This window comes from Mustela lutreola, chromosome 5, assembly GCF_030435805.1.
Source record: "Mustela lutreola isolate mMusLut2 chromosome 5, mMusLut2.pri, whole genome shotgun sequence".
Taxonomy (NCBI): domain Eukaryota; kingdom Metazoa; phylum Chordata; class Mammalia; order Carnivora; family Mustelidae; genus Mustela; species Mustela lutreola.
This window is the reverse complement of record NC_081294.1, coordinates 42,912,527-42,933,399: the sequence shown is the minus strand read 5'-3', so window position 1 is coordinate 42,933,399 and position 20,873 is coordinate 42,912,527. Positions and strand designations below refer to the sequence as shown.

General features: G+C 50.6%; 1 protein-coding gene across 1 annotated transcript in view; it reads left to right on the top strand.

Moving 5' to 3' along the window:
• The first annotated feature begins 1,412 nt into the window (after nt 1-1,412).
• Nucleotides 1,413-20,873, top strand: part of CCDC69 (coiled-coil domain containing 69) — a 36,086-nt gene continuing 16,625 nt past the window's right edge. The window contains 3 exon segments of the mRNA XM_059174079.1: nt 1,413-1,643; nt 1,646-1,735; nt 18,438-18,507. Of these exon segments, the coding sequence (XP_059030062.1) occupies nt 1,437-1,643; nt 1,646-1,735; nt 18,438-18,507 (367 nt within the window). The 5' untranslated portion in view covers nt 1,413-1,436.

Genomic DNA, 20,873 nt, shown 5'->3' with positions numbered 1-20,873 from the left:
TTTATTTGACAGAGGGACAACAAGAGAGGGAACATACGCAGGGGGAGTGGGAGAGGGAGAAGCAGGCTTCCCACTGGGCAGGGAGCCAGATGCAGTGCTCAATCCCAGGACCCTGGGATCATGACCTGAGCTGAAGGCAGATGCTTAACAACTGAGCCACCCAGGCAACCCATGTTATTTCTTTAAACTGAAAAAATTCATCCTCATCAGTATTTCTACTGGTTACATAACTTTCTGTTTTTATAGATATATCTTAATTTATTTAACCAAGCTCCTATATATTTAGGTTGTTTGGGGTTTTTTCTCTTTGTTGGTTTATTTAATTCCTGAGCACGGTTTCAATAAACATTGTAAATTTAAGGAGACACTCTTTTCTCATTACCTGTTTAACACGTCCTATGGCAGTGGTTCTTGGACTTTAGCAGGGCTCAGAATCACCTGCCTGGCTTGTGAAACTGTAGATTCCTGAGCCCCATCCCCAGAGTCTAGGATCTGTAGGTCTGGGTGGAGCCTGATAATTTGTATTTCTAACAAAACTGTCTGGTAGTCTAGATCCTGCTGATTTGGGGACCACACTTTGTAAACCACTGTCCTATATTATTCTTCCTTCCAAGAACTTCATATCAGCTAGGTCCTTAGTTTCCTTCCTTAGAATCCACTACACTTGGCTTTATAATCTGTGGGGGGGGTGGGGGTTCTTTTGTAGTGTCAGACTCTTTCCTCATTCATGACTGTAAGTCCCTTTCACGTTTGCACACCTTCCCAAGTGTCTCTGGCCTGGTATCATTTGCTAATAGACACATGGAGACACATGCACACTGATTTTCAATGTTAGGTGTGGTTTTGTGGCATTGTCACTCTCAGAAACCTCAGGTAGTGACAAAGTGGGGGTAAATGAAAGTTCTCTCCCCCAGGCAGTGGCATGTTCTGTCCTTTATTCCCACTGCATCTGCCTATCTGCTTCCCAATGAGTTGTAATGGGTAACATTTATCTAAGGCAGAGTGTTACAGATGCTTGTGAGCTGGAAAGAACTATTGACTCAGAAGTGAGGAGGTATTACGATTAAACTAAGTATCATAATGTATTTGTAGGGAAGTGGTTCAAATCTTAGGTTCAACAAATTCCAGTTTTATTTGGAATATATTTGAGTTCTAGTACTCACCAGTTATGTGAGTTTAGGCAAATCACGTCTCTGAGCCTCATATTCCTAACCTGTAATATGTAAGGAATATTATCTTTGTTGCAAGGAGATGGAAAAAAATAAAGTAATATGTACAATGTAGCCGGCAGCTCAAGACATGGTAGCTGTTGTGTTTTCTCTAAGTAATTGTCTTAAATTTTTTCCAGGTCTTTTCTCTGGCGAGGGCCCGGAAAAGCATCCGTTGCTCCTAGGGAACTCTTCTGCCCTGGCCCAAGGTCGTTATCATTTACAGAGATGCTGGTCACCTGCCTTGGGAGGCAGCACCGCGAACCCCGCGGGCTTCGCGAAGGCCCTGCTCTTCGGGTATTTACGGCGCGCGGCCGCCCCAGCTCCGGCTCAAGTCTGCGCTTCCAGGTTCAGTTTCAGGGTCTCGCCGGCAGCCCCGGCCCGCGGGCGCGCAGCGTTCAGCGGGGCCGGGACGGCTGGGTCCCCCGGGGGGGCCCCGCCGGAGTTAGGAAGCGGCGCCCGAGAGTCCCCGGAGGAGGATGGGCTGCGGACACAGCACGCTGAGCTGCTGCAAAGCCCCCAAAAAGGTAATGGGCGCCGGCGGCGAAGTTTGCCTCGGGAGGGGAGGAGGGTGCGGAACCGCTCCGCCGCAGGGACTCTCGGCGCCGCCGGCCCCCTCCGGTCGTCCCGGGGTGCCGGGCGGAGGACGGCGGGAGGCCGGCGTGGAGGGAGGCGGGGAAAGCTCCGCCGGGCGGCGCTCTTAGCGCCTGTGCGGGGCTGAGCCACGCGGGGCAGCCGAGTTTACCAACACGGCCCCTGGGCCCGGGAAGCGCAGCTAATTCCGGCTGCCCCAGTGGGGAAATGTTTGGCTGTATGGCAGGTGCCCTTTTGCTTCCGTCTGGGGCTGCTAGCTGTGTGGCCACGGACAAGTGACTTGACCTCTCTGGGCCCTCCGCTTTTCCCATCGTTCTGAGGCACAGAGTCTCCGCGGCCGCTACTCGCAGAGTGGTCCACGGATTTACAGCAGCGGCACCACCTGGGACCTATTTGAAATGCAGAATCTCAGGCTCTGCCCGGGACCTGCTAACCTAGAACCTGCCTTTTAACGAGATGTCCAGGTGATTACAACAGGCTTTAAACTTTGAGAAGCGCTGGTCTCAAACCTCTTCAGGCCCCAGAGCCGGTGCGTGTGGGCTGTCCTGGGAGTACTGGGAGGGGCCAGAGAGGGAGGAGATCTACCGCCTGCTGCTGCCCTTCCTTTCCTTCCTGTCCCTCCCCCGAGGGGCCTCGGAGCTGGGTTAGGGCCGGGGAGACTCTACTCGGGTTTCTGACAGGAGGACCAGGTGCCCCGTGGTTTCTGACCAGCACAGAAGGTCGGAGCCTGGAGCCAGAGGACAACTTCCTCGGGGGGACGCCCGAGGCGCAGAGGAGGAAGGGAGGACCCTCAAGTTCTAACCCTTCTGCCTACTACTCCTTGCTTTTCAGCCAGGTGGGAGTCGGTGGTCCCATAAACTTGATGAGCAGTCCCTTCGGAGACCCAGAGAGGCCCCACACTGCAACCAAAAGTAGTTATTTTTCATAAAACTTGAATCTCTCTCTCTCTCTCTCTCTCTCTCTCCTGCTTTACTGGGGCCAATGCAAGCTTTCCCTGCCCTGTGCTAGTTCAGAGAGAAGAGTTTTCACCCCAAGTACAATGCCTCTGGCTCCTCCTTTATTCCTAAAAACTTCACGAAGCTCTGATGGGGAAACCCTCCTGCTGGTCTTCCCTTACTCCAACAGGGAAACTGAGGCTTGCCTGCAGCCGTGGAAGCGGAGGGCTGGCTCATAGGGATGGTGGGCAGAGAAAGCTGAGCCTGCTTTGAGCCAGCGATGGGTGGACATCAGTCCTGGCTCTACCATAAACATGTTAATGACCTTGAGCAAGCCTTTACCACTCTTAGGGCCTCAGTTTCTCCCTCTACATGGAGAGGGAGGGAGATGAGCAGGATGATTCCCAAGGGTCTGAGACTCTGTGTTCTCTATATCTGTGTCAACATCTCTGTCTGCAAAGTGGGCCAAGAGTGAATTCCATCTAGGCGGGGTCGGAAGGAGACTGGAAGAGGGGCTCCATTCCAGGCCTGGCACTTCCACAGTGAGCATGGGTTCCCCTGCCTCCTTGCCCTTCCAAGAGCCTTACCAGCTGTCCCTGTTTGTCCTTGGCACAGCCTGAACTGGACAACCCCCCCCCCCCAAGCTGTGAAGGGCAAGTAAAGCCCCCACAGACTATCCCCTTGGAAAAGGGCCCCGGGGTACCACCTGTGCTGATGCACAGATCAGAGGATAAGGCCTGGAGAAGGGAAGGGTCTTGACTAAAGTCACAGAGTAACTTAGAGTGGAACCCAGGTGTCCAGCTCCCTAGTCCATTGCTCTTCATCTGTATCCCTACTCTGTGCTTCTGGTGGCTTCTTATTGATTCCAAAGCCTTTTGGCATTAAAGCTTTCAGTCCATTGCCTCAGGGCAGTCTGGCAAATCTTCCCGGCCCCAGCAATGCCAGGCCCCTGCCCCTGTGGGGCAGGACCTATAAGTCAGGTCATTTGAAGTTCACGCCTGTTTCCATCCCTCCAGACTGTGCCCCTGCCCAGTTTCTCATCCAAACCCCACAAGGCCTGAGCTCACAAGGCCATCCCCACCAGCTGTCAGTCCTCTCGGGGATACAGGGCCCCAAGGAAGGGATGTACAAAAATGAGCTCACACTGCAGAAGGGTTAGGTCATGGCAACCATGACTCACGCTGAGTGGACTCTGCAGAGAGCTTTCACATCCCACGGGCCTTACAAAAGCCCCGGAAGTTCGACTGAGCTGCCGGCTCTTTGCCACACCACAGGTGAAGTCCCAGAGCTTCAGGCAGGAGTGATGCGTCCAGCTTCGTAGGGTCCATTAATGACAAAGCTGTTCAACTGAGCCTGGTCTTCTGCACCTCCCTCTGGTGCTCATCGCCTCCTTTAGATGCTGCCCAACTATTTGAGTGAGCAAGTGAGAGCCAACCAGCCAGGCTAGGGGCCAGGCCAGCGTGCAACAGTGGTATCTCACCCAGCCTCGGGAGATACAGGAAGACTCCTTGGATGGGGGAAGAAGAGGTGTGGGGATGCCTTGACTGAGCGTTGAAGGTTTGGGAGGAGTTCTGATTGAGGCAGAGAGAAGAGCCTGAGCTGGGGCTGAGCCAGAGGAAAGTAGAGGTGGCCGGCAGCAAGGAAGGAACCCAGCGTGCTCAGTGGGGACTACCCCAGCTGGGGACTGACCACTAGGACCTCTCAGTCCTTCCAAATTCAAGGATTAGAGGGTTTGCTGAGTCCTGTAGTTCTCCTGTGTCTGGTGGACTTAGCCAAGAGACCCAGCCTGAGGCTAAGTCAGGGCCTTACTGGGATGAGTTGAAACCCTGATGAGTGCTTAAGTGGGAATCCCTGGCAGGTGGGTGCTGAGGAGTCATTGGCACTGTCAGGTCCTTCCTAAACCCATCTTGACTGAGACCCTGAGTGATGTGGTCATGTCCCCAGGAAGACTTGAGGGAGGGAGGGGCCAAGAAAGAAATTTGCTGTGGACTTGGTTAAAGGAATGACATGGGAGTCCAGAGGGGCCTTCCATCCCCAGTAGCTTACAGGACTCCCTCAGCCGGGCGGGGAGGGTCACCTAGTACCTCATGGTCAACCCCTTGTGTGTGTACCTGGTGTACTGTCGGAACTCCGCAGCTCCCAGGACTTGGCTCTGGCCGCAGCACCACAGCCCAGAGCAGAGAGTCCGAAAACCCGCTCAGCACAGCTCCCACAGCTCCACAGCTGGGCCTCAGGCAACGGGTTCTCAGTGGGTCGGTCTTTCAGGAGCCTTTCAGGAGCACTTCTGGGTAGCAGGCCAGTGAGCGAGGTAGGGATGCAGAAGAGAATGACCTGGAAGAGGCCCGCAGGGGCACACAGAATTCCGAAACAAACCGTGGACACTGAAGGGGTAGGCTCTAGAGCCGGGGTCCTGCGTTCATTTTCTTCCTGTGCACAGCGGGCTGGGTGTTCGGTGCTGCTTCAGTCTTAGCTCAGTCGCACTCCATTAAGTGGCTGTGGACAGGACTTGGCTCCTCCATGCTTCAGTTTCCTCATCTGTGAGAGAGGTGTGAGATTAGCTCCTGGGTCATAGGGTTGCTCTAAAGATTAGTTGAAAGAAGGCACGCAGCAGAGCCCCTGGTACACTGACTGGGAAGCGGCATGCCCTTGATAAGAGGTCATGTGGGTGAGGCCAGAGGGAGACGTAATCATACTTCACGGACATCGCTGCCTGAATCGTGCCCAGCAAAAGCAAACAGGGATGTGGGAGACAGGGGGATAATAATGTCCTTGGGGTTGGGGACATGAAGCCTGGAGCCTGGCTGTTGCCTTCGAACCTCTGAAGGGTTGCCAAGGGGACATGGGCAGCAACCTTGCTCTCTGTTGTTCCAGAAGGCAGAATTGTGTCCGGTGAAGCTAAAGGAAGCCAAATTCTACTTCTCATGAGGAAGAAAGGTAGCAAGATTCCCATCTCCAGAGGAGTTCAAGCAGAAGTCAGGTGACATTTTGGCAAGACTAGAAGAGGGGATGTGAGCCCCGGACTAGTAAATATTTAGGATTCGACTTAAGAAATCTAATTCTGGGGAGCCTGGGTGCTCAGTGAGTTAAGTGTCTGCCTTCGGCTCAGGTCATGATCCTGGGTCTTGGGATTGAGTCCAACATGGGGCTCCTTGCTCCTCGGGGAGCCTGCTTCTGCCTCTACCTCTACCTGCTATATTCTGCCTGCTTGTACTCTCTCTCTATCAAATAAATGACAAAAATTTTTTAAAAAAAAGAAAATTCTAATTCTGATTATTATAATATTTAAGGCAAAATTTCAGAGCTTAGGAAAATACAAAGAAGTTCAAAAATCACCATTAAGATATAGCCTCTATGTACATTTCAGTGTCATTCATATATATATATATATATATAAAATATACATAAGGGTGACTATTTTTATGTGATTGGGACTATATATATTTTTTAAAGATTTTATTTATTTATTTGACAGACAGATCACAAGTAGGCAGAGAGGCAGGCAGAGAGAGAGGAGGAAGCAGGCTCCCCACTGAGCAGAGAGCCCGATGCGAGGCTCGATCACAGGACCCTGGGATCATGACCTGAGCCGAAGGCAGAGGCTTTAACCCACTGAGCCACCCAGGTGCCCCTGGGACTATATTTTGAAGAGGTTATATTCTAGTTAATATTTTGCTGGAGGCCTTCTTCTTACACAGTCCATGGAAACATGACTTTCAATGTCCACCTAATATTCTGTGCATGCTCCATGGCTTGTGTAACTGATTTGGACCCTTGGTTGTTTGCATTCCCCACTCCTACCCTCATTCTTCATAAGCATCCTCAGGTTTTCATCCTAATGGGTGGGGGAGGGGTGGCTCTGAGCTCAGAGGGGAGCGGAGGGTCTGAGGGAAGGCCTCCTGGGAGAGCTGGCCTCTTGGCTGGGCTTTGAGGGTTAGCGGGGTAGGGCTAGACACTTGTGTGGGGGTGAGTGGGATAGAGGCAAGTCTGGGCTCCTGACACCTGAGCAATAGAACAGGGTAAATCTGACCTTTCAGCTTGGTTTGCCAAGGGTTGGGCAGTTGAAGAACTTGAGAGGAAGCTGACTTTCCTGGGCCCTGAGCCCTGTCCTCCAAGCATCATGGAGACAATGGTGTGTATGTAGCCTCTGAGCTGGTGATTTTTGCCCAACCCATAAAATCCTCCCAGCTAAATCCAGTATCAGCTTCCATATACAGGCACTCTGAAAATCTTGTGAGGTTGAAAGCCAGATTTCTATTGTATAAGAGGACATCTGTACCAGTGGCCCAAGACTAAAAACTTTATGATGGAGCACCTGTGTGGCTCAGTGGGTAAAACCTCTGCCTTCGGCTCAGGTCATGATCCCAGAGTCTTGGGATCAAGCCCCGCATCAGGCTCTCTGCTCAGCAGGGAGCCTGCTTCCCCATCTCTCTCTCTGCCTGCCTCTATGCCTACTTGTGACCTTTGTCAAATAAATAAAAAATTTTTAAAAAATTTTTAAAAAAGAAAGAAAACTTTATGATAATCCTTGCCTTAGAGACACAGTTTTTGGCAACACATTTTCTGTACAAGTAAGCAGTTTTAATTCTGTTCTTTTCCTTTGTAGTTGAATTCCCAGGTGGCTAGTGTAGGTCCCCCAAGGGTAGGATATGTCCCCCAACACCTAAAGACTTCCATCTTTGCCTCAATTGGATGCTGAGTTTGGGGCCCATGCTTCATGTCCTTTTTGTTGTAAAGAGGGCAGAAAAGATAAAACTTCACATTACTTGCCCAGAAGCAGGCTGCTATGAAAGTTAAGTTGGTGATGGTCCTAAGGGGGGAGGCAATGCCCCCTGATCTCTCAGTGTTCACAGATCAGCTAGTAAAAAACAGCCTGAAATCTGCCTGGCAAGGGGGTTCTCAAAGGTCTTCATATAACATTCGTGAACATTCATGTTCAAAAAAGAAACTTGGAAATTATAGAGACAACCCTTCCCCCCCCCCACCCCACCCCCGGCCGTAGTAAAAGGGAGAGCCCGATGGTTGGCCCAAGTTCTGGCTCTGACATCTTGGGGGCCCCTGGGTTCCCATATTTGTCCCCTCAGCATCCTCCACCCTCAGAACCTTGTGAGCCCTGATGGACTACCAGGGAGAGCAGGACCCATAGGTGGGGGAGGAGGAGCTCCTGTGAGCCCGGCGTGGGCAGACAGTAGGAGCGAGAAAAAAAAAAAAAAAAACCCCATCCATCTTTAGCATGTGTAGATCTAAATCTGTCCATTACCTGAAGACAAGTCATCCTACTTCTCTTGCCAGGTGAATTTTAATCCCTAGGAATCGTTTATCTTGTCACTTTATTTTCAAACCTGAATCTTCCAGAACATCTAGGCCAAACGCCTTACAATACATAAAACATCCATCCCACGTCCAGGCTTTCCCCCAGATAAGTGATGTACAGCCTGACCTACTTCCACTTCTCCCTCTCCCCCACTGTACACTGAGTATAGGAGGAACCTTGTAGACCTCCTTGCCACTTCTCCACGGTTCCCCCAACCCTACCCACTGCCTACTCCTTTAGGATGTAGCCTTGACATTAGAAAAGTTGTCTGTATTGGGGTGGGTAAAATGCACACCCCCACTAAAACTCAGGTACACAGAGAATCTATGAATGTGACCTTATTTGAAAATGGGTTTTTTAGGAGATGGAATCCAGTTAAGACAAGGTCCTACTGGATTACAGTGGGCCTTCATCCAATGACTGTTGTCCTCATAAGAACAGGACAAGTTGGACAGGGTGAAGGCCATGTGATAACAGAAGCAGAGCTCAGAGTGCTGCAGACACTCAAGCCAAGAAACACCAAGGATTTGTGGCACCCGCCAGAGGCTGGGAGAGAGAGATCAAACAGATTCCCCCTCAGAACCCCCAGAAGAAACCAACTCTCCCGACACCTTGATTTTGGACTCCTAGCCTCCAGAACTGTGAGAGAACCCATTTCTGTTTTACAGCTCCGACTCAGGGGTAATTTGTTACAGCAGCACTGGAAAACTTGTACATCTTCAGGTTAATGACTCCCAACCCCTGCTCTCACCCTCCACCGTCAGTCAAAGTGGGCAGCAAGAACCCCAAGGCCTCCTGTTTGGACCCATGGCTGCCCCCAGAAGAGTGGGGAGCGTGGCAAGCAAAGAGGTGCTTGGGCAAGGCCCAGAGGCTTTTTCGGCCACCAGCCTCGGCTCCCGTGGGGGAAAGCGCCGCCCTGGGAGTCAGCCTTGCTCTGACTCTAGCCTCTGCCGCTCACTGGCTGGGGATCTGAGCTAGGAGGTCCTCCCCCTGGGCCTTGACATCCTCATCTGTAAAATGACTGCCTTGGCTGATTTTAGGTTTCAAGAGAGGTATGTCTTCTTGTTGTTAATCCTTTGCACTCAAGTAAAACATGAATACATCCTTGTTTAAAGAATTCTAAGAATTTGGGTAATACTAAATCTCCCCCTCCTTGGCTACAACAGTCTTTGTCCTTTCTCTAGAAATGACAAGTGCTGGCCGTCTGTGCTTTTCTAGGGGCTTTTCTCTGTTCATTTGTGTGCACTGATGTACCGAGAAAAAAGACTTATTTTGCATATCCATCCATGTTCTACTCAATGCCTTTCTAACTTTGCAGGCAAAATGTCCTCCATGGTTGAGACTTATGCGTGACCTTGTGTAGTGTCACGTACCTTCGTGTGTCGAGGCAGGCCCACGACAGACATGAAGCTGGCTCCCAGTGTGTCCCTGTTACAAACGACATGACCCTAGATCCCCGGGGAGACATGGCTGTCCTCGCTAATGTGTGCCTCTCTGTGGGCAGTGCGGTTGCGGGGGTGTGGGACCCCGTGCCTATAACCTGGGGCCGGGGGGAGCTACTGACTCCCCGTCACCCCCCCCCCACTCCAGGCAATTACTGCCTCCCCACAGGGGCTGCTCGAGAACAGGGGGTGGTGGGAAGGGCTCAGGACACCACCCGGGTCCTCCTGAGCAAGGGCGCCTCTTTTCTTGTCCTCTGGGGAAGCTCTCTTCACTCAGGGGTTGACAGCTGAGTGTCAGATCATCTGCCCTGCTCTGCCCTGAGCAAATGAGCCTCTGGGACTGATACAGAATGAGGTGGCAGGATGACCTCACTCTGCCCCTTCTCCTACATCCGAAGCATGTCAACACTAGAAGGACTGCGATGTATGCTCATTGCCCAACTCCAGGCCACAGAGAAGAAGCAACCATAGCCAGGAGAGGTTCAGGTACTTTCCCAAGGTCACACAGCAAGTGGCAGGCCCAGATTTTAACCCACTGAGCCACCCAGGCGCCCCCCCGCAAGCCCGAATTTTGACTCTAGACCCCCACGTGGGAGTTTGCCATTGGGTTGGAGAGGGCGGTAGACATCTGGCATATTATCTCAGCCCTCAGCATGTCTCTTCCTCTGCCTCGGCCGCTGACTTCATTCTCTGTCTCACTCCCTCAGGGTCTCAGGCGGACCCAAATGCTAGACCTGGTGCTGAGGGCTTTTGCCAGCTCCAGGCCCTCAAAGCTGACCAGAACTGTGAACACCCCAAGAAGCTTGTAGTGGACAGGAAAACGTGGGCTCTGGGGAGAAAGACAAGGGATATTGTGCATCGGAAAGCCTTTCTCTCACTGTCTGTGAACAGGGCTGGGCCCCATGCTCAAGGCCTCCCTCACAGTCCACCAAGACCTCGCCGGGCTGGTGCTGAAGAGGGAAGTGGTTCTGTCCTCCTCTGAGATCTCACTTCTCAGTTGACCAGATAGAAGCACTAGAGACCACATCCGGCCCTTCCTGGGGAGCGCTGGGGGCATCACAGGTGTTCCGAGAATCCGCGGTGCCCCGCAGCGGAACTCAGGGGTGCAGGCTGGCCCTCAAACCGTTAGGCCCACCCTGTCCCGGGGCAGGCAGTGGGCGATGCTGACACCACATGCTGAAACATGAATGAGGTGAACTAAATCTTCAGTGTCCCTAGCACGGTGAAAATGAAATCAAATTCAGGCATTACTTGGGCGAAATGCTTCTGCCCGTCCATCTTAGAGATAGGGAAGCTGAGACCTGTGTCTTTACGGTGATCTTCCAACAGCGCCTCTGTGATTTGGGTGTGAATGCTCCTATTTCTCAACAGCCCTGAACATTTAGGCCCTGCCTTTCCTCCCCCTTCTGGAGGGGGCCCTCTGGGCCTCCGCACCACCCCACCCCTCCTTCCTGCCTCTCCATTCAGCCAATAGGCTCTGCCTCGGGGTGGTTAAGATTCTGAAACCACTGGTGCGGGGCCCCACCCATGCTGAGTCTAGACACCGGAAAGGCAGCTCTGATACAGCACAGGGGTGTGACCTGAGTCCCCTGAGGCCCCAGATCTGGTCTGTCCTCTCAGCTTTGGCTATGGGGATCAATCTGGTGTACGCATAAAGGAAATGGAAGGGCCTCCAGGCTCCCCCTTGAATCTGGATTCTTATTAGGGCTCTGCTCCCCTGCTTTGTGGCTTCTGACACCCACCCATCTGAGGCCCACCTCCAGGCCTCAGTTTCTCCATCTGGAAATAGGAAGCGGGGATTGGAATAAACAGTCTTCAGGAATCCTTCCAACCCTGCCTTCTGGGTCCCAGGAAGCATTCCTCAACCAGAATGGGTGTGATAGAACTCTGTGGCTGAGGGAAACCAGGGGACAGGAAAGGAACTAGTGACTTTTTTTTTTTTTTTGAAAATTTTATTTATTCATTATTTGAGAGAGAGATTGAGAGAATGACCAGGAGGAGGGGCAGAGGGAGAAGCAGACTCCCTGTGTAGTAGGGAGCCTAATGTGGGGCTTGATTCCAGGACCCCGGGATCATGACCTGAGCCAAAGGCAGATGTTTAACTAACTGAGCCCCCCACGCACCCAAGAGCTAGATAACGCTTACGGGGCCTTTGATTACTAAATTCTCTAAGAGAAGCAGAAATAATGAGGACCACTCTGACTGATACCACTCAATCAGAAATAGACAAAGCCCGAAGGCCCTTGGAAAGCATGTGATGGTCCCTACAGCAAGGTGAGACCACGTGTGGTCAGGAAAGCCTGGGCCATCCTCAGGGCTGCTCTTGACTCCCATCCTAGCAGAGGCCCCAACATAAGGAATGGCTGGGCAGCTTCTGTCTGAGCGGCTTCTGCCTTACTCACTGTGGCCTGGTGCAGCTCACAGTTTGAGGAAAATTGAGGCGTCTACCCCAAAGGCTTTAGTACAGGACTCTGGAAATTCACCCCAAAGTACCACAACCTGGAGAACATTCAACAGAGCCCTCCGAGGTCGTGTTCATGCTGGTGGCTTTCACCACCTGAACTTTACGCTTACCAGAGGGCTTAACTTGCTGAACATCAAAGATGCTGTATAGAATTATAGACTGTCAGAGTTGAAGGTTCTCTGTGATCACTCCATCCAACCTGCAAAATGAAGTTTGCCTTTCTTGCATGCTATCAGTGACGGAGAACTCACTATCACCACCAAACCCCCAACTCTAGGGTAAGGCAGCCTATCTCTGTCTGGGATAGTTCTGAAATTCTACTTCATGTTGAACTGAAACTTCTTGGAACTTCTAGTCCTTAACCACAAGCCTGCCCTCCGAGGCTGCGGACCACACACTAGCAGCTTCTGCCTCACGAGATTTGAAGGCAGAGATTTGAAGGCAGCAGCCAGGTTTTCTTGCCTGTTCTTGAGGCTGACCAACGATTGTTAACAGTAGCTCCTGTAATCTGGTTTGGGGCTCCTTCCACGTGTTGTCAGCTCCATTTGGATGCATTCCAGTTTGTCATTGTTAGAGAAGCATATCCTTGGGGGTTCTCACTGGACCCAATGTGAGCTCATCTGGCTTCTCCACAGCTCTGGCCACCGCGCTCCCACTCTGCCCAGACTCTGCACCCATATCTGGCAGCCACATCCTGCCGCAGACCAGGTTTGTATCAGGTTGGACTCAAAGCAGGGCTCTGGCCTGGGCCAGACCAGAACTGGGTGTGTGTTACCAAGATACAAGGGCGCTGTTTCCGGCCTCCATAGTGGAAGGGCTGTCCTGGCATCCGGAAGAATGAACAGAACACCTGTTCTGACCCTGACGTGTGACAGATAGAGAAATTGAGGTCCAGTGCGGCAAGGGACTTGCCTAAAGTCTCATAGGAAAGCTGGAACCCGGGTCTCCTGGTGTCTCCCCCAGTCCTGGGTTCTCCCTCCGTCCTGTGCTCCCAGCTGCCCCCTTTCGCTGTCTTCTCCCAGTTTCTGTTGACTCAGGAAACCCCACTGACCCTGCTATCCCTTTTCCAGAGCTCAGTCCGGATGCCTGACCCCAGCCCTGGGCCTCCCTGCTCTGCTTTTGGAAGGGGAAATTCTTGTGTCTGTCTCCCAGCTCCTGTCCTCTCCCACCATAGGGTGATCTCTGCTCAGTGGCCTCTGAGGAGGGAGCTGCCCGAGCCCCAGCCTTCGGATTTTCCATGTGCTCAATTCCTGCTCAGCTCTGGGCTTTGTGTCCTTAGGCTCCTGTGAGCATCAGAGCTGCCTGCATAGACTGGCTGATTAGAGCTCCCCGGCACACCCACCACCCTTGGATCCTGTGGGTCTAGAACTGGGCGCTGGAGGCTGTGTAAAGCACAGATTCCAGGAGATCTAGAGACCACATTCAAGAAATAGTTTCTGGACATCATAGCAGACGCTGGGACAAATCCAAAGTGGGTTTCAAACATGGTCCCTGTCTTCAAGGACCCCCTGAGGGCCCCCTGTCCCTGTCCCCTTGGCCTCGTTGGAGAAACATAGGAAACCAGGTAGATCCCCACATGGGTGTCCAAGCAGGCACCCAGGCACAGAGCTGCTGGGGACTAACTCAGTGCTGGGGAGAGACAGAGAGGAAACGTGACAGGTGCTCAGTCTGGAAGCCTGTGGAACCATGGAGAGTGCGTCATACTGGGATGAATGCCTTGGAATGGCCTCGAACACAGTGATGTGCCCACTAGGGCCAGGAGTACAACAGGATTGTTTGGTTTGGGTCTAGCAAATTTGCCAATTTTTTTAAAGAAGTAATACTAGTTAGTCCCTGTTGGCAGGGCTGCCATGAAACTGTCCTTGTCGTGCGCCAACAGTGGGTGCATTCACGGGTAGAACCTTTACGGAGGGTAAAGCCGGTGGTTTTGGATGGGTAAAAAAATCATATAAATCAGCAAGTGATTAGTGAAAGCATAATTTGGAATTAAGAAATGGAAATAAATGAAGTCTTCATGCAGATTGTTAAATGATTGAACTCATTCACAAAGATGTAATATTTGAGTCGATCAAATTAATGTATCTACAGCATACTTAATGCCATATCGTAAAGGCTCATAATATATTTGAAAAAGTACAACATAAGGAAGTTTTTGTAATTTTCCAGTAATTAATAAATAGATCTATTATTACTACTACTATAATTGGAGGGAGATGTTTACAAATATTTATTAAAGAAATAGGGAGAAAGAAGAGGATGTTCGCCTGAGGACAAATGATGGGGAGTCTTTTTTTTAAGTCATATAAGTAGAAAGAGAGTGAGTACAAGCAGGGGGAGAAGCAGACAGACAGAGAGGGAGAAGCAGAGCAAGGAGCCCAAGGAAGAACTTTATCCCAGGACCCTGGGATCATGACCTGAGCTGAAGGCAGATGCTTCACTGACCGTCTGACCGTCTGACTGCTTCACTGAGCCACCCAGGCATCCCGGTGATAAGTCTTGGACGTCGCTGGAAGCTGTAATCCTGGGAGTCATTTCATCAGGATCTGGGGATTCAAGCACAGGGTCCTGGCCTGCCTGTGGTCCAGTGGTGGAGAATTTTTCATCTTTCTGCAGTGGTGATCTGGCAGAAGACAGTTTTTCATGAGCTCAATGATCTTACTTCAGGCCAGTCTGAGGGAGAGCTACCAAAGCACTATAGGGCCTTTGTTCTTGCCCTGTTTTCCAGACAGAGCGTAATAAACTCAGGCAATGTTTGAGCTCTCAGAATATGCCAGATACTCTAGGGCCATTATCCCATCTAATCCTTAAAACGGTCACCTGAGGAAACCCAGGCTTGGAGAGGCCATGCAGTCACACAGTGTTACATTTAGGATTTGAATCCTGGTGTGGGTGATTCTAGAATCCCAAAGTTGTTTTTTTTTTTTTTTAAGTTTTTATTTATTTATTTATTTTAGAGATAGGGAAGGGCAGAGGCAGAAAAGCAGACTCCATGCTGAGCCCAGAGCCTGACTTGGGGATTGATCCCACAGCCCCAAGATCATGACCTAAGCTGAAACCAAGAGCTGGATGCTTAACCAGCTGAGCCATCCAGGCACCCCTGGAATCCCGGGGTTCTTAACTACACTGCTCCTGTCTCTACTGTGCTGAGACCTGGTTCTAATGTTGAGTTTAGGCACAGTGTGACCAGGTCCTGCATCCCTGGGTTTTCTGTGATAAACTTAGATGTGAGTACTATGGAGAGGAGCAGAGGTCAGAGGCTGACCTCCACCACGGGGATCCACTAAGACCTTCTTGACCCTAGACCTAGCAAAGGAGGGAGCAGGAACCCAGAGGAGGGAAGAGATTTGTCCAGGGTTGTAGAAGAGCTGGGACTATAATCTGGGAATTCTCAGTCCCATGAAAACACCCCCAGGTTAGCGTAGCCAGTGGTGGCAATGGGGGATGAGACAACTATTGATCTCCCTCCTTCCAAAACCTCGGGGTACAAAGGCTGGCTCCTTTCACTTCCCCAGACTTGCTTTGACAATTTCCCTGACTTGGGCCTGGGCCAGTCATCCCCTCTCTCGTGGGCGTAGAGAGCCGAGTCTTCAGGTCTTCACCCTTCACCGGGTGGAAGGAGACCTCCGTTGTCAGGGGTGCCGGCCCCCGAGGGCCAGCGGGAAGGCACCGTGTCTTGTTCCATCTGCCAGGGGCTCCCGCTGCACCACGCTCTGTGCCAGGCACTGTGGGGCAGGAACAGAAGGTTGTAGAAGCCTGCCCTTGACTTACCTTCCTTCCCCAACCAGAAGCATGCTTTCTAGCAGCAGCTCAATCATTCTTGAGTTCAGGAAATTGTTAATAATTGTATGCGATAACTGATGTTTAAAAATCTGTGACCAGGGGCACCTGGGTGGCTCAGTGGGTTGAAGCCTCTGCCTTCGGCTCAGGTCATGATCTCAGGGTCCTGGGATCGGGCCCCACATTGGGCTCTCTGCTCAGCAGGGAGCCTGCTTCCTCCTCTCTCTCTGCCTGCCTCTCTGCCTACTTGTGATCTCTGTCAAATAAATAAATAAAATCTTTAAAAAAAAATTTTTTTTTAAATAAAAATAAAAATAAATAAAAATCTGTGACCAGAGTAAGAAGTATAGTTAATTGAACATTTTCATACCCTTTCCACAGGCTGGCTTATTTTTTTTTTTTTAATATCTCTCACTTTTTTTTCTTTTCTCTTCTTTTTTTTTTTTTCCTTTTAGAGAGGGAGGGAGGTAGGGGGCAGAGGGAAGGAGAGAATCTTAAGGAGACCCCACCCCCAGTGTGGAATCCCAACAGCCCGGAGCCTGATCCATCTCCTGAGCTGAAAGCAAGAGTCCGATGCTCAACAGACTGAGCCACTCAGGTGCCCCTTTTAAGTGTTTCTTAAAATGGGATCTAGAATTTTTTTTTCATTGTTTTAAGAGCATCTTTTTTTTTTAAAGGGATAGTTGACAATATAAACATTACGTTAGTTTCAAGTGTACAATAATGATTCAGTGTATGCATATATTATGAAGTGATCACCACAGTAAGTCTAGTTAACATTCAGGAACATTTTGAGATGTCTGGGTGGATCAGTTGGTTGAGCGTCTGCCTTCAGTCCGGTCATGGTCCCAGGGTCCTGGGATCGAGCCCCACATTGGGCTCCCGGCTTGGCAAGGAGGCCCTTCTTCCTCTGCCTCTTCCCTCTGCTCTGCTCTCTCAAATGAATAAAATCTTTAAAAAGGAAAAAAAAGTAGTGTTATATATTTTAAGAAGACATCCAAGGACATCTTTAGAAGTTACAGAATGGCTTACTTTATATTTTTTATCCCAGATTCTGGTCCAGTGGCTAGTGTCAGGCCTTGGCTGACTTTCGGCCTATCTGGGGTAAAATGAGAAAATTAAAGGTTTAAGTGTGTGCATAACATTGGGTAAGGATGTCAGTTCCCCTTTCCTGGAAGGGTGTCTTGAGCTTTCCTTACTGTATTTTAGAAGGTTAGAGAAGGTCCTCTATTTTATGAAATGATGGTGTTAGTCTGCAGATAATGTTCTCAGAATCCTTGGTGGTCAACCCATATCAACTCTCCTATTAAAAAAATATTATTTACGGGGTGCCTGGGTGGTTCAGTGGGTTAAAGCCTCTGCCTTCAGCTCAGGTCATGATCTCAGGGTCCTGGGATCCAGCACCAAGTCAGGCTCTTTGCTCAGCAGGGAGCCTGCTTCCTCCTCTCTCTCTGCCTGTCTCTCTGCCTACTTGTGATCCCTGTCTGTCAAATAAATAAATAAAATCTTAAAAAATATATATTATTTACAAAACTCAAAAATCTGGGAACCACTGACTCTGCTTTGGGATTTAGCCCTTTGGCATCCGTTTCCTACTTTAAACAGATTCAGCTAGTACTGGCCCAGGTTGGTGAAAAAGCCCATAGGTGTGGCTCAAGCCCTTGACTCTGCCAGTTATTCACTAACCACCTTGACTGAGTCCTCACCTCCCTTAGCCCCAGCCTCCTCTTCTGTAAATTGCAGATATTCCTATTTTCCAGGATCATTTTGAAGATCAGCTAAGGTAGTGTGGATAAGACATCATAGTGCCTAGTACATCATGAGTATCGTGTCTTACCCCCGGCTGTCAAGGGAGATACCACTACCTCCTTATCGTTGGCAAAACACCCCTCTAATAAGCATGGTAGAACCATGGCCTAGACTTCTCCTCCGCCTCCTCCTCCTCCTCATCATCATCATCCTTCTTCTTCTCCTTCTCCTCCTCCTCCTCCCCCTTCTTCTTCTTCCTCAAGAATTTATTGACTCATTTGAGAGAGAGAGATGGAGAGTACACGCAGGAGGAAGAGCAGAAGGGGAGGGAGAGGGACAAGCAGACTCTTGAGCTGAGCATGGAGTGACACTGGGCTCGATTCCAGGACCCTGAGATCATGACCTGAGCCTAAACCAAGAGTTGGATGCTTAACTGACTGGGCCACCCAGGCACTCCCTACCCTCCACCCCACGGCTTGGAGTTCTGATGCTTTGCCCCGAATACAGGGAACTTGGAAAGAAGTCGTGGTAACCATAGTTCCCGAGAGGAAAGGGTCATTGTCTCTGAACTAGAGTTTGGAAAGTTTCAGCTGTAATTGGGTTGAGGGTAATAGCAAAAGGTCTGGCCAAGAGCTGGAAGACGGAAGAGGTGGGGAGGGGCTCATGGATGATGGCACAAATCACAAGAATCTAAGGAGAGGTCAACCAGCAGCAAACTCCCCACTGAGGGTTTCCCTGGCGATGATGAGAAATCCTACTCGGGAACCCCTTTCCCACAGAGGGAGTGCTGCCTTTGGCTAGTGAGGGAGGCAGCCTAAGTAACTAGATCCAAGGCAAGGTCTGGCATAGCTGGATGTTGGTCCTGTCTTGCCTTTGGAAGGATCCTACTATAGCATCCATCCTTACACTGACCTCCTACCCTCTACCTTTACCTCATTGCTGTCTCATTTCTTCCAGAGGTGCCAAAAACCAGATCAGCCACCCAGACCAGAGCCACAGGAACTAGGTCCCCTCAATGGGGATACAGGTGAGTAGCCAGCCCCATAAATGCCCTCCCTACCCTCCATGAGGTTTCCTACTTTATAATCAACAAAGCTGATACAGCTATTTAATTATCTCATGAGATCTTAGGTAGGTTACATTAATAACAGTATCATGTCTAAAATCAAGGAGGTGATACTCCTGACTTGTACTTGCCTCTTCCTGGCTACTGATACCACACCTGGGGTGCTGAGTTTATTTCTGGAAAGTACCTTTTCAGGAGAATCCAGAAAAATTGGAGGGAGAACAGTGGAGACAGATCAGGCTGGTGAGGAATCTGGAACCCAGTACTGTAAGGAGGACTTAAAGGAGCAAAGGATGTTCTACCTGGAAAGAAGATGTTGCAATAAAACACAACAGGTCTCCCCAAATGTCTGCAGTGCCCTCAGAGAGAAGAAAGATAAGCCTTGTTCAGTGTGACCCAGAGGTCAGTACAAAGGCCTCAAGGTGGCAAAAACAGGCAGGCAGAATTCAGTTCAATCTCAAAGGATGTTTTGTGTGATTGTTGATTTAAAACCGCCAGAGCTACCTAGTAATGAAATGAGCTCTCCATCTCTGAAAGGGTTCAGTTACAGACTGGAGACTGGCAGGGCCATTGTAGACGACGTTTAAGTACCAGATAAGCAACTGGACCCGAATTCAGAGATTCTGTGATCTGCCTGTGCACAAGAATTACCTGGGAGAACTTCAAAGATACACATTCTGGGGCCCTGCTGCAGACCAGCTCAGCAAGAGTCTCTGGGAGTGGGGTTGAAGACTCCGTCCTGGTGGTGATGGTCTGTCTTTGTTCTAAGCCTCTCCCTGGCCAGCGCTAGTCCAGGTACTGGTCTTGTGGACCAACATTTGGGACTCTGAACCCAATGGTTTGTAAGAGTCTGGGGTTTTCTGAAATTGACCACGGCTGTCCCCCAGGACCCAGGGCATTGACTCGCTCCCTCCAACCCCCATCCTGACAAGCAGCCCAGGGCTGGCTTCCTGGCTAGCAGCCCCACTCCTCAGCTTTTTCCTCATGCTCTTTGCCAACCCTGTCTCTGGTGCTCTGCAAAAATAATATGACCATTAATGACAATGCCAACTACATCCGTGATGCCACCCCTCTAATGGTTGTCGGGAGCAATAATGACTCTCCAGAGAGCATTCAGTAAACAAAGCAGCACATTTATTGAGCTATTTCTAAATGCCTGGCATGATGCTTCCTGCTCTGTGTGCATCAGCAGGCAGGGTGAGGTGGCCATCAGGAGGTCCTGCCATGGGATCAGACTGTGCAGGTTCCAGCCCAGGCCCCGGACTATGAATGGTGTGATCCTGGGCCAGTTGCATAACTTCTCTGTCCCTCAGTTTCCTCATCTGTGAAATGGGGATAAACATAGTCCTCAGCACACCGGGTTGTTGTGAGGACTGCGTGTTCCCTGTGTGGCCCCTGGAACAAGGCTGGCATGTTCCTGGGCACAGTAAGCTCTCAGTATTCCTTACCTTGCTGGTGTTATTTCTGTCACCATCATTTCCTGATTTGATCATCTCCACAGTCCTGTGGGCTAGGTGTTACTATTATCTCGATTTCCCATATTGGGTAACTGAGGCTCAGAGAGGGTGGGTCATGCCTTAGGGCACACCCAGAGCCTGTTGGACTCAGAGTGGCATCGGCAGGGCCCGTTTCTGGATTTTCCATAAGCAAGGGCTAGACTTCCTGTTTGCATCTGCTTCCCACTCACAGCAGCCCCTCTGCCTCCATTTTAGTGGGGGGGGGGATGCTAAAGTTCAGGGGTCCCACACTCAGACACTCACAGGTCCCAGCAGGCAAAGTGGGTGGTGAAGTGGCCCCTCAGGAGAGACAGGCAAGGTCTGTGGCAAACAGCAGAGCCCCATCCCGGATGAAGCAGGAGACAGCTGTGCCTCGGCTTTGGGTCCTGGTTGGTGTGAAGGTACACACTGCCAGGCCTTCAGCTTCTTCAAGAAAACTTGGAAATCTGTGTATGAAGTAAATGTTGCTCAGTTATTAAGTCTTGGCAACTTTTTTTTACTTCATTTTTTAAAAGATTTTATTTATTTATTTGAGAGAGAGAGAGAGTGAAAACCAAAGTCGGGGACTCAGGGAGGAGGAGGAGCAGACTCACCACTGAGCAGGGAGCCCAGTGCGGGACTCGATCCCAGGACCCCGGGATCATGACCTGAGCTGAAGGCAGACGCTTAACTGACTAAGCCAACCAGGTGCCCCCCTTTTTTTACTTTAGATATTTGTGCGAGCAAAGAGCATTGTTATGGGCTGAGTCCGTCCTGTGAGTTACCAGCTCTGCTGCAGATCATAGGGGGCAGAATGAGACCACTAGCCCCCACACTGAGGAGTGTCTCCAA